Source organism: Ranitomeya imitator, chromosome 4 (assembly GCF_032444005.1).
Source record: "Ranitomeya imitator isolate aRanImi1 chromosome 4, aRanImi1.pri, whole genome shotgun sequence".
Classification (NCBI taxonomy): Eukaryota; Metazoa; Chordata; class Amphibia; order Anura; family Dendrobatidae; genus Ranitomeya; species Ranitomeya imitator.
In genome coordinates, this window is record NC_091285.1 from 71,924,967 (window position 1) to 71,938,105 (window position 13,139).

The 13,139-nt window shown below is 48.1% G+C and overlaps 1 protein-coding gene across 1 annotated transcript in view; it reads left to right on the forward strand.

Moving 5' to 3' along the window:
• Nucleotides 1–1,251: 1,251 nt before the first annotated feature.
• The window catches only part of HSPA9 (heat shock protein family A (Hsp70) member 9), a 28,294-nt gene continuing 16,406 nt past the window's right edge, over nt 1,252–13,139 (forward strand). The window contains exons 1-3 of the mRNA XM_069763817.1: nt 1,252–2,000; nt 7,390–7,448; nt 11,985–12,072. Coding sequence (XP_069619918.1) covers nt 1,935–2,000; nt 7,390–7,448; nt 11,985–12,072 — 213 coding nt within the window. The 5' untranslated portion in view covers nt 1,252–1,934. The remainder of the gene's footprint in view (nt 2,001–7,389; nt 7,449–11,984; nt 12,073–13,139) is intronic.

The window sequence follows — 13,139 nt, forward strand, 5'->3', positions numbered from 1 at the left end:
TTGCTCTGAGTATTTGGGTTTCTGTTTCTTTCTTGTTCTAACTATCAGAAAAGGAATGGCAACTCCCCTCTCTATTCCAATATGGGGCTGTGAATAAGCGCGGTTTTCCATGTTTATTTGACCGTGCGCCATATTATACCATTATGCTGTGAGGGGTCGTTTTCTAGGTTGTCATTGGCATTACCACAAGGCATCTGGAATGGTTTTTAAGGCCATGTGCACACGTTCAGGTTTTTTCACGTTTTTTTCGCGCTAAAAACACTATAAAAACAAATTAAAAATGCATACATTATGCATTCTATCATTTTTAGAATGCATTCTGCATGTTTTGTGCACATGGATGTGTTTTTTTTCCGCGAAAAAAACGCATTGCGGTAAAAAAATGAGCATGTTCATTATTTTTGCGGATTTTCTGCGTTTTTCCCGCAATTCTATGCATTTGGGAAAAAACGCACAAAAAATGCATCAAAAACGCGTCAAAAACGCTGTAAAAACGCATGCGGATTTGTGGCAGAAATGTCCGGTTTTTGTCAGGAAAATTTCTGCAAGAAATCCTGACGTGTGCACATACCCTCAATATTTTTAACACTGTTGTTGCCGTGTCCTGTTCGAAATTGTGTGAAATGTGAATTTTTGCTTATAATAAAATGTTTTTTTAGCTATTCCGGGTGTTCCCATTGTGTGGGCATGTTCCGGTGTCTTCCATAGCATAGTCATGTGCTGATGGAGACCCCCGAGCACATTGTTTAGTGCTGCCCTCCAACCTTTCTTTATTCCACATTGCAAAGTGCTGCATCATCTACTAAACTGAACTTTGTTTTTGATTTTTCTGACTTCTATCCGTCAACTTGTCGATGCCGGCCTACTTTATACATTGCAGGGGCCGACCCTGGCAGCGACCTCCAAATGATCAGCACCACACGGGTGGGGGACAGAAGAAGAGTGGGCAGTTTCCAGAATATATTCACCTCCCCCCAGTTACAGCCCAGTGCATCATCCCTTAGTGAGGCCGATTTCTACATCAGCTGCTTGGTTTTCCAGCACAGGACAGTGGATGGGGGGTACTGGGAGCCCACATTAGGCCACTGCCAAATCTAGGAGGTCTACAATGGGGTTTCCAATATTTGGCTACAGGGGGAAATGGTATAAAGAGCCTGCACTTCCCAGTCATCTCAGGCGCATTACCGGGCTGCAGCCAATCACTGACCTCAGCGTTCTCAAGCCGATGACAACAGGAGCCAGTGATCGGCTGCAGCCACTGATCTCTAGGGGAGAGGGGCTGTCTGGTGACCAAGTATACACAGGATGGAGGACGTATAGATCTCTGGGACTGCCGGGGTCTATGGCTGACCGCTGCGCCATCCGTTCTGTATGGGGATGGATGGGTCAGAGGTCACACATGTGCCGAGCAGTGAGGGTCCCAGGGTCGGACGCCCACCCCATAATGCAGGATCCCAGTACAGCCACTAGGGGCAGACCCGGCCAGGACCACGCACGATGAGGCCGCTGCCCGTCACCACAGTGACCACACTAGCGCTGCACAACGTTTCACTTCCTGTCCCCGATAACCTTGACAGGTAGGCCCTGTGCAGGACCCGGCCGGGCTGTCCGCGGTGGTGCCTGCTGATACGGAGGCCGTCGGACCGCAGTAGGTGCGCCTCCGGGATCTGACTGGCTCCAGGCGTCACCCTCAGTACGGCACAGCCCGTTCTCTCTCGCCCGGTAGCCCCCGTAGACGCCGTGTCCTCCGTTCTACGGACGCTCCATGGACAGGCGCCTGGTGACGCGCACAGGGCGGAGCCCCGAGGACGGCCCCTGTCGCCAGAACTCTGAGGTCACTCCCACGTGGTTCGGATACTTCTAGAAGTGCGCACTGTGACCGGTGTCTGTTCCTGCCTTGTCCCCGCGTATCACCTGCTCATCTGTCCCGCATCATGCTGAGCGCCAGCAGAACCGTCAGCCGCCTCCTGTCCGGCGTGCCGCGGAGCGAGGCCCGGAAGGTACGTGCTCCGCTCGGTGCCACACGTGTGACGGAGGCGCCATCTGTGCTCTGTCACCTTACATGTGTCTATACGAGGGACCGATCAGCCGTGGGGTTTATAGCAGAGGACACAGCCTGTACGGGGCTACTGATGGAAGGAACCCCCCTATGCAATGCGATGGACCGGCCTTGGCTCCTCACTGCAAGGTTACACACCACGTCATGGGATTGCACCATCCTGACTTGGGGGGGAGGGGTGGGAGATATCTGCTCTTACTATTGAGGGGACTCGTTTTTCATTGAATGTAAATGGCAGGTGGTCTAGTGTCTGGATTTGAGAAGAGACCCCCTAATTCCAGTGCAGTCATCTGTGCTCTATATGTACTGTGAGAAGAGAGACCCCCTAATTCCAGTGCAGTAATCTGTGCTCTATATATGTACTGTGAGAAGTGAGACCCCCTAATTACAGTGCAGTCATCTGTGCTCTTTATGTACTGTGAGAAGTGAGACCCCCTAATTACAGTGCAGTCATCTGTGCTCTATATATGTACTGTGAGAAGAGACCCCCTAATTACAGTGCAGTCACCTGCCCTCTATATATGTACTGTGAGAAGTGAGACCCCCTAATTACAGTGCAGTCATCTGTGCTCTATATGTACTGTGAGAAGAGACCCCCTAATTACAGTGCAGTCATCTGTGCTCTATATGTACTGTGAGAAGAGACCCCCTAATTACAGTGCAGTAATCTGTGCTCTATATATGTACTGTGAGAAGTGAGACCCCCTAACTACAGTGCAGTCATCTGTGCTCTATATGTACTGTGAGAAGAGAGACCCCCCTAATTACAGTGCAGTCACCTGCGCCCTATATATGTACTGTGAGAAGTGAGACCCCCTAATTACAGTGCAGTCACCTGCCCTCTATATGTACTGTGAGAAGTGAGACCCTGTGCTATATGCCGCTCAGGCATTAAAGCCCACTTTTTTTCATTTTTTTTTTTTGTGCTGTTATATATAGAGCACAGATGACTGCACTGTATTTACGGGGCCTCACTTCTCACAATACATATATAGAGCACAGGTGACCGCACTGTAATTAGGGGGTCTCACTTCTCTCAGTACATATAGAGCACAGATGACTGCACTGTAATTAGGGGGGGTCTCACTTCTCACATCACATATATAGAGGGCAGGTGACTGCACTGTAATTAGGGGGTCTCACTTCTCTCAGTACATATAGAGCACAGATGACTGCACTGTAATTAGGGGGTCTCACTTCTCACATCACATATATAGAGGGCAGGTGACTGCATTGTAATTAGGGGGTCTCACTTCTCTCAGTACATATAGAGCACAGATGACTGCACTGTAATTAGGGGGTCTCACTTCTCACAGTACATATATAGAGGGCAGGTGACTGCACTGTAATTAGGGGCCTCACTTCTCACAGTACATATATAGAGGGCAGGTGACTGCGCTGTAATTAGGGGGTCTCACTTCTCACAGTACATATAGAGCACAGATGACTGCACTGTAATTACGGGGCCTCACTTCTCACAGCACTTCTCACAGCCTTTATAGACTGCGCAGGCGCAAACGCCGGCGCAGTCTGGGCCTAACAGAGTGACGCTCCCGGGAGATCGCGGTATGAGTTCACACTGAACGCACACCGCGATCTCCAACAGAGAAGCAGGGACCGCCAGGAGGGTGAGTATCGGCTATATTCACCTGTCCTCCGTTCCACCGCTGAGCGCTGTCATCTTCCCGGTCTTCAGCCTGTGACCTTCAGTTCAGAGGGCGCGATGACACGCTTAATGCGCGCCGGCGCCGCCCTCTGACTGAACAGTCACAGCCAGGAGACCGGGAAGATGGCGGCGCCCAGCGGTGGAACGGAGGACAGGTGAATATAGTAAGTGCTGGGGGGCCTGAGCTGGCGGCAATACCGGCACCTGACCCCCACAGCGCGCCGGTGTCCCCGCCTGCTCAGGCCCCCGGATGGGTGCAGCACATGACAGGATGGGGACGCAGGATGGGTGCAGCACATGACAGGATGGGGACGCAGGATGGGTGCAGCACATGACAGGATGGGGACGCAGGATGGGTGCAGCACATGACAGGATGGGGACGCAGGATGGGTGCAGCACATACCAGGATGGGGATGCAGGATGGGTGCAGCACATGGCAGGATGGGTGCAGCACATACCAGGATGGGTGCAGCACATGACAGGATGGGGGCGCAGGATGGGTGCAGCACATGACAGGATGGGGACGCAGGATGGGTGCAGCACATGACAGGATGGGGACGCAGGATGGGTGCAGCACATGACAGGATGGGGACGCAGGATGGGTGCAGCACATGACAGGATGGGGGCGCAGGATGGGTGCAGCACATGACAGGATGGGGACGCAGGATGGGTGCAGCACATGACAGGATGGGGACGCAGGATGGGTGCAGCACATGACAGGATGGGGACGCAGGATGGGTGCAGCACATGACAGGATGGGGACGCAGGATGGAGCAGCACATGACAGGATGGGGACGCAGGATGGGTGCAGCACATGACAGGATGGGGACGCAGGATGGGTGCAGCACATACCAGGATGGAGACCATATACCAATATAAATGCTCGCCACCCAGGCGTAGAACGGGTTCAATAGCTAGTGTGTATGTATATGTGTGTGTATATATATATATATATATATATATATATATATATATATATATATATATATATATATATATATATATATATATATATATATATATATATATATATATATATATATATATATATATATATATATATATAGCAGGTGACTGCGCTGTAATTAGGGGGTCTCACTTCTCACAGTACATATATAGAGGGCAGGTGACCGCACTTTACTGTGAGAAGTGAGGCCCCCTAATTACAGTGCGGTCACCTGCTCGCTATATACCATATTTTTCAGACTAAGACGCACTGTACCATAAGACGCACCCCAAATTTTGGGGTGGAAAATAGCAGGAAAAGTTTTTTTTGTAAGATAGGGGTCCGTCTTATTGTCCGAATTTAAGGTATCTTACCTGAGGGCTAGCGGTGGTACAGCAGCGTCACAGAAGGCATGGTCCCTTCCTCAGGATACCGGTGGCGGTTCAGAAGTAGGACAATGCTGCAGTCCCGGGGTGCGATGCTGTGGGTCCGGTGTCGGCGGTGAGGCAGAGCATGGAGCAGGGTCTCTTCCTTTGGATGCCGGTGACAGAAATGTGGTGACATCACGGCCAGGTGTCCACGACGAGAAGAGTGCATCACCGGTTCCCTGCAGCCATCTTCTTCAAGCCGCTTGCCGCCGGAGTCTTTAGGAAAACGGCCGCCGGAGGCCACGACTGTGCAGATTGAGATCTTGGCAATTTTCCTGAAGCCGAGTGCCACCGAGATCTTAATCTGGTCACGTGCAGCCTCCCGCCACCATTTTCCTGAAGCCTCTGGCGGCCCACGGCTTCAGGAAGATGGCCGCAGGGAAACAGGTGATGCACTCGTCTCTGCTTGCCATGGACACCGGGCAGTGGTGTCGCCACATTTCTGCCGCCAGCTTCCTGAGGAAGGACCCTGCTCGGGTGCACCTCCCATCGCCACACGCCTGTGTTCACACTATAAGGCGCACCCCCCATTTTCCTTCCAAATTTTTTTGGAAAAGTGCGCCTTAGTCCAAAAAATACAGTATGTACTGAGATGTGAGGCCCCCTAATTAGTGTTGTCACCTGCCCTCTATATATGTACTGTGAGATGTGAGGCCCCCTAATTACAGTGCTGTATACTTACTGTGAGATGTATAGTGTGCTATTTGTATGGACACATCCAGTGGGGTCCTGCTATCGGGGGCCTGGCTGTAGATGGAGTGCAGCCCCTCAGCCGTACATCTGTTCCCCCAGTAGAATGTGTCTAGCAGTGAGGGCAGCCATTTTCTGGAAATGTTGCTGATGTAACTAGCTCCTCCCCAATATGGCCTCTTCCTCTGTAGTACAGTTAAAAGAAATTGATTGTACACTTGGGTGACCTCCGCAGCGGTATAAGTCTGATATTGAGGAATGTATGCTTAAACCTGGATGCCTGTGTGCAGATTAGGGTCATCCCCAAAAATGTGTTATCTTGTATATGTGGGTTCTAGGTGTAATCGTGTGGGCCTTCACACATTACCGAATCTAGTACTCGCCCGATAATTAGGTTTAATCCCATCCAATGTCCTCCATAATGCACAGGCAGCAGGGGGCGCCCTCTCAAAGATCCAGCACTATGGCTGACTGATATGCCATGTGGCAGTTCACAGTGATGTAATGTTGGGACACACACACATACACACATACGCACGCACGCACGCACGCACGCACACACACACACACACACACACACACCTTCTCCCTTAGAGGAACAAGTCACCTCCCTAACGGCTTTATATGGCCGTGTCACGCAGACATGTCATCCACACCTCTACCGATAATCTTTCTCCTTGAACCCAGCTCAGCTGAAGTGCTGTAGGTGTGATCAGAGCACTTGCCATTCTGCTGCATTCCTGGCATTATTCCTCACCTTCCTCTTTATTGACAAGCCAGCGAGCTGTCGGTGACAAAGAGGAAAGGAATTTAGTCAGAGGCTTGGGAAGTGCTCTAGTCACTCCCAGAGCACTTACTCCTCATTTGCATGTGAATGACAGTCCTATTTCAGTTTGGAAAGAAAGGATTGCATCAGTAAAGGTATGGATGTATTATGGTCATGTTGCTCTCTGAAAGATATAAACAGGAAGAGGTGGATTGTGCCAACAGATTCACACTAAAATAATGTTGTTCCTGCTCCAAAAGTGGAACCACATACAGAGTAAGAGCTTATACTTGCCTAATCTGAGCAAACGAGCTCTTTAGTCCCCGACTTTCATTACTGTGGAGGTTCTATGTGTGCCGGGACGCCGACCAGCAGGATGGAGAGTGATGGGACAGCGAGGCTATGGTGGTGTCGGACGTATTGATGCCAGTACTGATCAGAATGGAGGTCAGGTACCCGGACAAGAAGTCCAGGGCATGTGCACTGCTCCAGACGTTTTGTGCTGCTGCCACTTTTTTCTTATTGAAATTTTTCGCCCAAGACAACCGCCCCTTTGCCCCCCGTGCTACCCACTACAGCAGTGATGCCGCGTGGAGTGTGTGAGAAGTGTTTGCTGCCCCCACTGATGACGTCTGTTCCCTTCAGCACCCTTAGTTTTCATTAGCTGCAGCTCTACTTTGCTCTTAGCTTGTCCCCAGGGTCACATCTAATATATTGTAGGTGAAGGACGAGGACACCATTTTCCCAATGTTTCTGTAGCCTGTGCAGTCACCATGGCTCGTTCTGTATGGACTCGCTGAATATCTGTATATAATGTCTTCCTTCTCCTCCCAGGGTTGCTTCAATGGCTTCAGTGAAGAGTTGCTCAGAGCGGCGTCTAAGAGAAACTATGCGTAAGTGGCTCATCACCTGGCTTTCTTGGTTTCTTTGCACTATGTATTTTTTTTTTTTAAATCTGTATGAAGCCCTTTTTAGGGTATGTTCACACGTTCAGGATTTCCATCCTTTTTTTTTCCTGACTGTTTTTTAAAAAACTGCAGCTCTTGGCAGAAAACGCAGGTCCTTTTTTTTGGTCCTTTTTTGGTCCGTTTTTGATGCGTTTTTTGATGCGTTTTTTTGATGCAGTTTTCTAGCCAGAGTCTGTGTGTTTTCTAGGAATTTTTTTAGGGTTAAAATGGCTGAAAATACCCTACCCCTAACCCTACCCCTAACCCTACCCCTAACCCTACCCCTAACCCTACCCCTAACCCTACCCCTACCCCTACCCCTAACCCTAACCCTAACCCTACCCCTAACCCTACCCCTAACCCTACCCCTAACCCTACCCCTACCCCTATTCTAACCTTACCCCTACCCCTATTCTAACCTTACCCCTACCCCTATTCTAACCTTACCCCTACCCCTATTCTAACCTTAGTGAAAAAAAAAAAAAAAAAAAAAATTCTTTATTTTTTTTATTGTCCCTACCTATGGGGGTGACAAAGGGGGGGGGGGTGTCATTTACTATTTTTTTATTTTGATCACTGAGATAGGTTATATCTCAGTGATCAAAATGCACTTTGGAACGAATCTGCCGGCCGGCAGATTCGGCGGGCGCACTGCCCATGCGCCCGCCATTTTGCAAGATGGCGGCGCCCATGGAGAAGACGGCCGGACGGACACCGGGACGCCGGGTGAGTATAAGGGGGGGAGATTAGGGCACGGGGGGGGCATCAGAGCACTGGGGGGGGCATCGGAGCACTGGGGGGGGGCGGGATCGGAACACGGGGGGGCGGGATCGGAACACGGGGGGGGCAGCCACACTCCGCCCACGCACTTCCGCCCGCTCCCCGCACTTCCTGCTGCAGCGGTTCTGCACATCAAAGCGCAGTAAAACCCGCAGATATATTTTTGATCTGCGGGTTTTACTGCGGTTTGGACCTCACAATGGAGGTCTATGGGTGCAGAACCGCTGCGGCTCCGGAAAAAGAATTGACATGCTCCTTCTTTTTTCCGGGAGCTATTCAGCGCGTCTTTTTTTTTACAATTTCCGGACCATGTGCACAGTGTGTCCTGTTTTCCATAGGGTACAGTGTACTGTACCCTGCATGGAAAACAGCTGCGGAACCGCAGCGGCAAAACCGCCGCGGTTCCGCGGTAAAAAACGCACTGTGTGAACATGGCCTTAATATGAGGAATATGTCAACGCTATAGAAATACAACACTCTATAATGTTGGTAACTCTTGTTTGTTGTCCCCTTCCATATAATGTGAATTCATTATGTCTTGGTGTAAGAATTGAGCACTATCAGGTGCAGTACCCACCCCTGTACAACGGAGTCTAACCAGCACCATAGACTATGGCTCTTATAGTTGTAGTTGTAATACAATGTCCCAAGCAGGCCCATATAGACCAGGACATCAGAACATGCTATGTTTGAAGGGGATACCTGGGACTTTGTAAAACAAAAAAAACACAACAACGTTTTGCTACCTACCCACCTGTTGTGCCCAGCACAGTTCTTTGCCAGCACAGAGCGGTCACATGTGGTGTATGTATGTATGTATGAGTACAGACCAGAAGTTTGGACACACCTTCTCATTTTAAGATTTTTCTGTATTTTCATGACTATGAAAATTGTACATTCACACTGAAGGCATCAAAACTATGAATTAACACATGTGGAATTATATACTTAACAAAAAAGTGTGAAACAACTGAAATTGTCTTATATTCTAGGTTCTTCAAAGTAGCTACCTTTTGCTTTGACTGCTATGCACAATCTTGGCATTCTCTTGATGAGCTTCAAGAGGTAGTCACCGGGAATGGTTTTCACTTCACAGGTGTGCCCTGTCAGGTTTAATAAGTGGAATTTCTTTTTTTATAAATGGGGTTGGGACCATCAGTTGAGTTGTGCAGAAGTCTGGTGGATACACACCTGATAGTCCTACTGAATAGACTGTTAGAATTTGTATTATGGCAAGAAAAAAAAAGCTAAGAAAAACGAGTGGCCATCATTAATTTAAGAAATGAAAGTCAGTCCGAAAAATTGGAAAAACTTTGAAAGTGTTTTTTGAAAGTGCAAAAACCATCAAGCGCTACAAAGAAACTGGCTCACATGAGGACCGCCCCAGGAAAGGAAGACCAAGAGTCATCTCTGCTTCTGAGGATAAGGTTTTCCAAGTCACCAGCCTCAGAAATCACAGGTTAACAGCAGCTCAGATTAGAGACCAGGTCAATGTTTGGGCTAAAGAACACAAGGAATGGACATTAGACCAGTGGAAATCTGTGCTTTGGTCTGATGAGTCCAAATTGGAGATCTTTGGTTCAAACCACCGTGTCTTTGTGCGACACAGAAAAGGTGAACAGATGGACTCTACATGCCTGGTTCCCACTGTGAAGCATGGAGGAGGAGGAGGTGTGATGGTGTGGGGGTGCCTTGCTGGTGACACTGTTGGGGATTTATTGAAAATTGAAGGCATACTGAACCAGTATGGCTACCACAGCATCTTGCAGCGACATGCTGTTCAATCCGGTTTGCATTTAGTTGGAGCATCATTTATTTTTCAACAGGACAATGACCCCAAACACACCTCCAGGCTGTGTAAGGGCCATTTGACCAAGGAGAGTGATGGGGTGCTACGCCAGATGACCTGGCTTCCACAGTCACCAGACTTGAACCCAATTGATATGGTTTAGGGTGAGCTGGACCGCTGAGTGAAGGCAAAAGGGCCAACAAGTGCTAAGCATCTCTGGGAACTCCTTCAAGATTGCTGGAAGACCATTTCCGGTGACTACCTCTTGAAGCTCATCAAGAGAATGCCAAGAGTGTGCAAAGCAGTCATCAAAGCAAAAGGTGGCTACTTTGAAGAACCTAGAATATAAGACATAATTTCAGTTGTTTCACACTTTTTTGTTAAAGGGACACTGTCACCTGAATTTGGAGGGAACAATCTTCAGCCATGGAGGCGGGGTTTTTGGGTTTTTGATTAACCCTTTGCTTACCTGCTGGCTGCAATATTGGATTGAAGTTCATTCTCTGTCCTCCATAGTACATGCCTGCACAAGGCAAGATTACCTTGTGCAGGCATGTACTACGGAGGACAGAGAATGAACTTCAATCCAATATTGCAGCCAGCAGGTAAGCAAAGGGTTAATCAAAAACCCAAAAACCCCGCCTCCATGGCTGAAGATTGTTCCCTCCAAATTCAGGTGACAGTGTCCCTTTAAGTATATAATTCCACATGTGTTAATTCATATTTTTGATGCCTTCAGTGTGACCGTACAATTTTCATAAAGAATAAAGAAAAAAGGAACCACTTCATATAATCGCACACCACAATATGAATATAAGTAAAAAGGCAAACTTTTATTGACACACAATTAAAATGGTATCATACCAGCATCCCCACACATACCCGCCAAAAATGCTAAGTAGCCATAAATAACACAGCACACTAATCACTGTCCTGTCAGGCACGATATCAGTATATCTGACCTAAGATTGCATAAAGAGTACAACTAGCACCCCCACAAAATAAACACAGATACTGCCAACTGTGGGAAAGAAATAGGCACACACAGGCTAATATAGCGTATGAAAACGAGGGGTGCCTGTGCATCTGGGCCCGGACACAATGGTAGCAGCAGTAAAAGCACATCCGTAGCAATGCCCATATATACTAACTACCGCATGGAAGGAAAGTGTATCCAGGTCCCAGGTCCGGCCAGACAGAACGCAAGGAGGTGCTGTGAGAAAACCCATATGAGGGTATAAAGCGCCAAAGGCAGGGCAAGCGTGGGGAGGAAGCGTACAATTTTCATAGTCATGAAAATACAGAAAAATCTTTTAAATGAGGTGTGTCCAAACTTTTGGTCTGTATTGTATGTATTAATTTATTCACCTACCAACTTTCTTTCCGGGATCCAGCGCCGCTCTTGGCCTCTTCTCAGTGCCGTCACTACAATTGCCACCAGCTGTCTCGCTCCATACTCTACTCTACGCGTGAGCTGGGAATCTTTTACAATAAAGGTTTTCTAGAGCCTCGTTCTGACCCTCCATTGACTTAATGTTGTAAAAGCCACGTCCTGGTGACGCAGAGCGAAGTGTGACCTGGACAGTCTGCAGAGCTGTGGTGGACCCTGGAAAGCGTGATGTAGGCGAGTATATGAATACATTAAATACACACATGTACAAAAAAAAAATAAACATAGATGGGAGGGCTTTTTTAAAACCTTTGATCGGTTTATCTTCTGTGTCATGACAGTGATCACACGCAGCCGCTGACAGATATCTGGTGCAATGTTATTGTGATCTGCCTTGTGTGTGACCACTCACACGTCATGCCGTGCCCTAGGGTCTGCCGGGTGTATTGGCTCTCCAGGAGTGCCCCCTCTAGTTATGTGATGACTCCATTCTCCATACTAACACTTGTATTTTGATGTCCAGCTCTGAGGCAATTAAAGGAGCAGTTATTGGAATCGACCTGGGCACGACCAATTCCTGTGTTGCCATAATGGAAGGAAAGCAAGCGAAGGTAATGTCAGGAAAGAAGGCACTGTGGTTTTTCTTCTACTTGGTGGAATGGCAGCAATGTTTTTTAATGTTTAGGAGCCTAATACTATATTAAAGAGGTTGGCCCACCGTAGAATGTTCCATCCAGTATATAGATGTTAATAAATGAATATTACTCAGTGATTCTAGTAATGAGGCCCAGCACGCTCTGCCTCCTGCTCCAATACTGGCGCACTGCCATTTATTTTATTTTTTTTCCCCCCTCACCATTTTGAGACAGGGTTTTTTTTTGTTTACCTCTCCATTGATTGACCTGTATAAGGGCCTGTTATAAAAAAAAAAAAAAAAAAAATTAATTTTTCTCCTGCTTGGCAAGTGATTTTAGGGTAGATATGATGTTTTGATCCCTTTTTTGCTGCACTGTTTTTTTTTTTTTGTTTTTTTTTCTTTTTGGAGGGGGGGGTGTGACGGCTGAGAAAATGACTGACATGGCTTGCTTGATACACTTTTATCAATCACTATGTGCACAGCAGCTTGTCAATTATAAGGAACCTGACTACTGATCCCCGTGCTGCATGTGACACACTGGCTCTATGATTTCAGCATGTGTTTTAAATCTGATAAACTGAGACATTTCAGAGAAGGATGCTGCTTAATAGTCACCGTACAGGAGACTAGTGGGACAGGAGGGTCCCTGGCGACTTTTCCCCACCTACTGCCAATGACGGACAGGTCTATCCCTACACAAGCATACAGGGAGAGATGCGTCACTCCATGTTCTCGGGCAGGAAGAAGCCACCAGGGACCCACCTTTCCGACTGGTCCAACTTTCCGCTCAGTCCCCGGCTGCTATTAAACTGTTTTTCTTTGAAATGCCACAGTGTTTCAGCGTTTAACATACATGGCTGAAATCATACTTCCTGTGTGTCACCTGCTGCCTGTGGATTGGAGAGGTAATGATTATAACCACTATCACTATAACAGCTCCTTGCACCGAACCCTACCCCCCCCCCCCCCCCCCCAAATTACTGGAAGCAAGTGATTGCAGGGAGAATTTGACTTAAAGTGAACTTGTCAGCCGGATTGTGC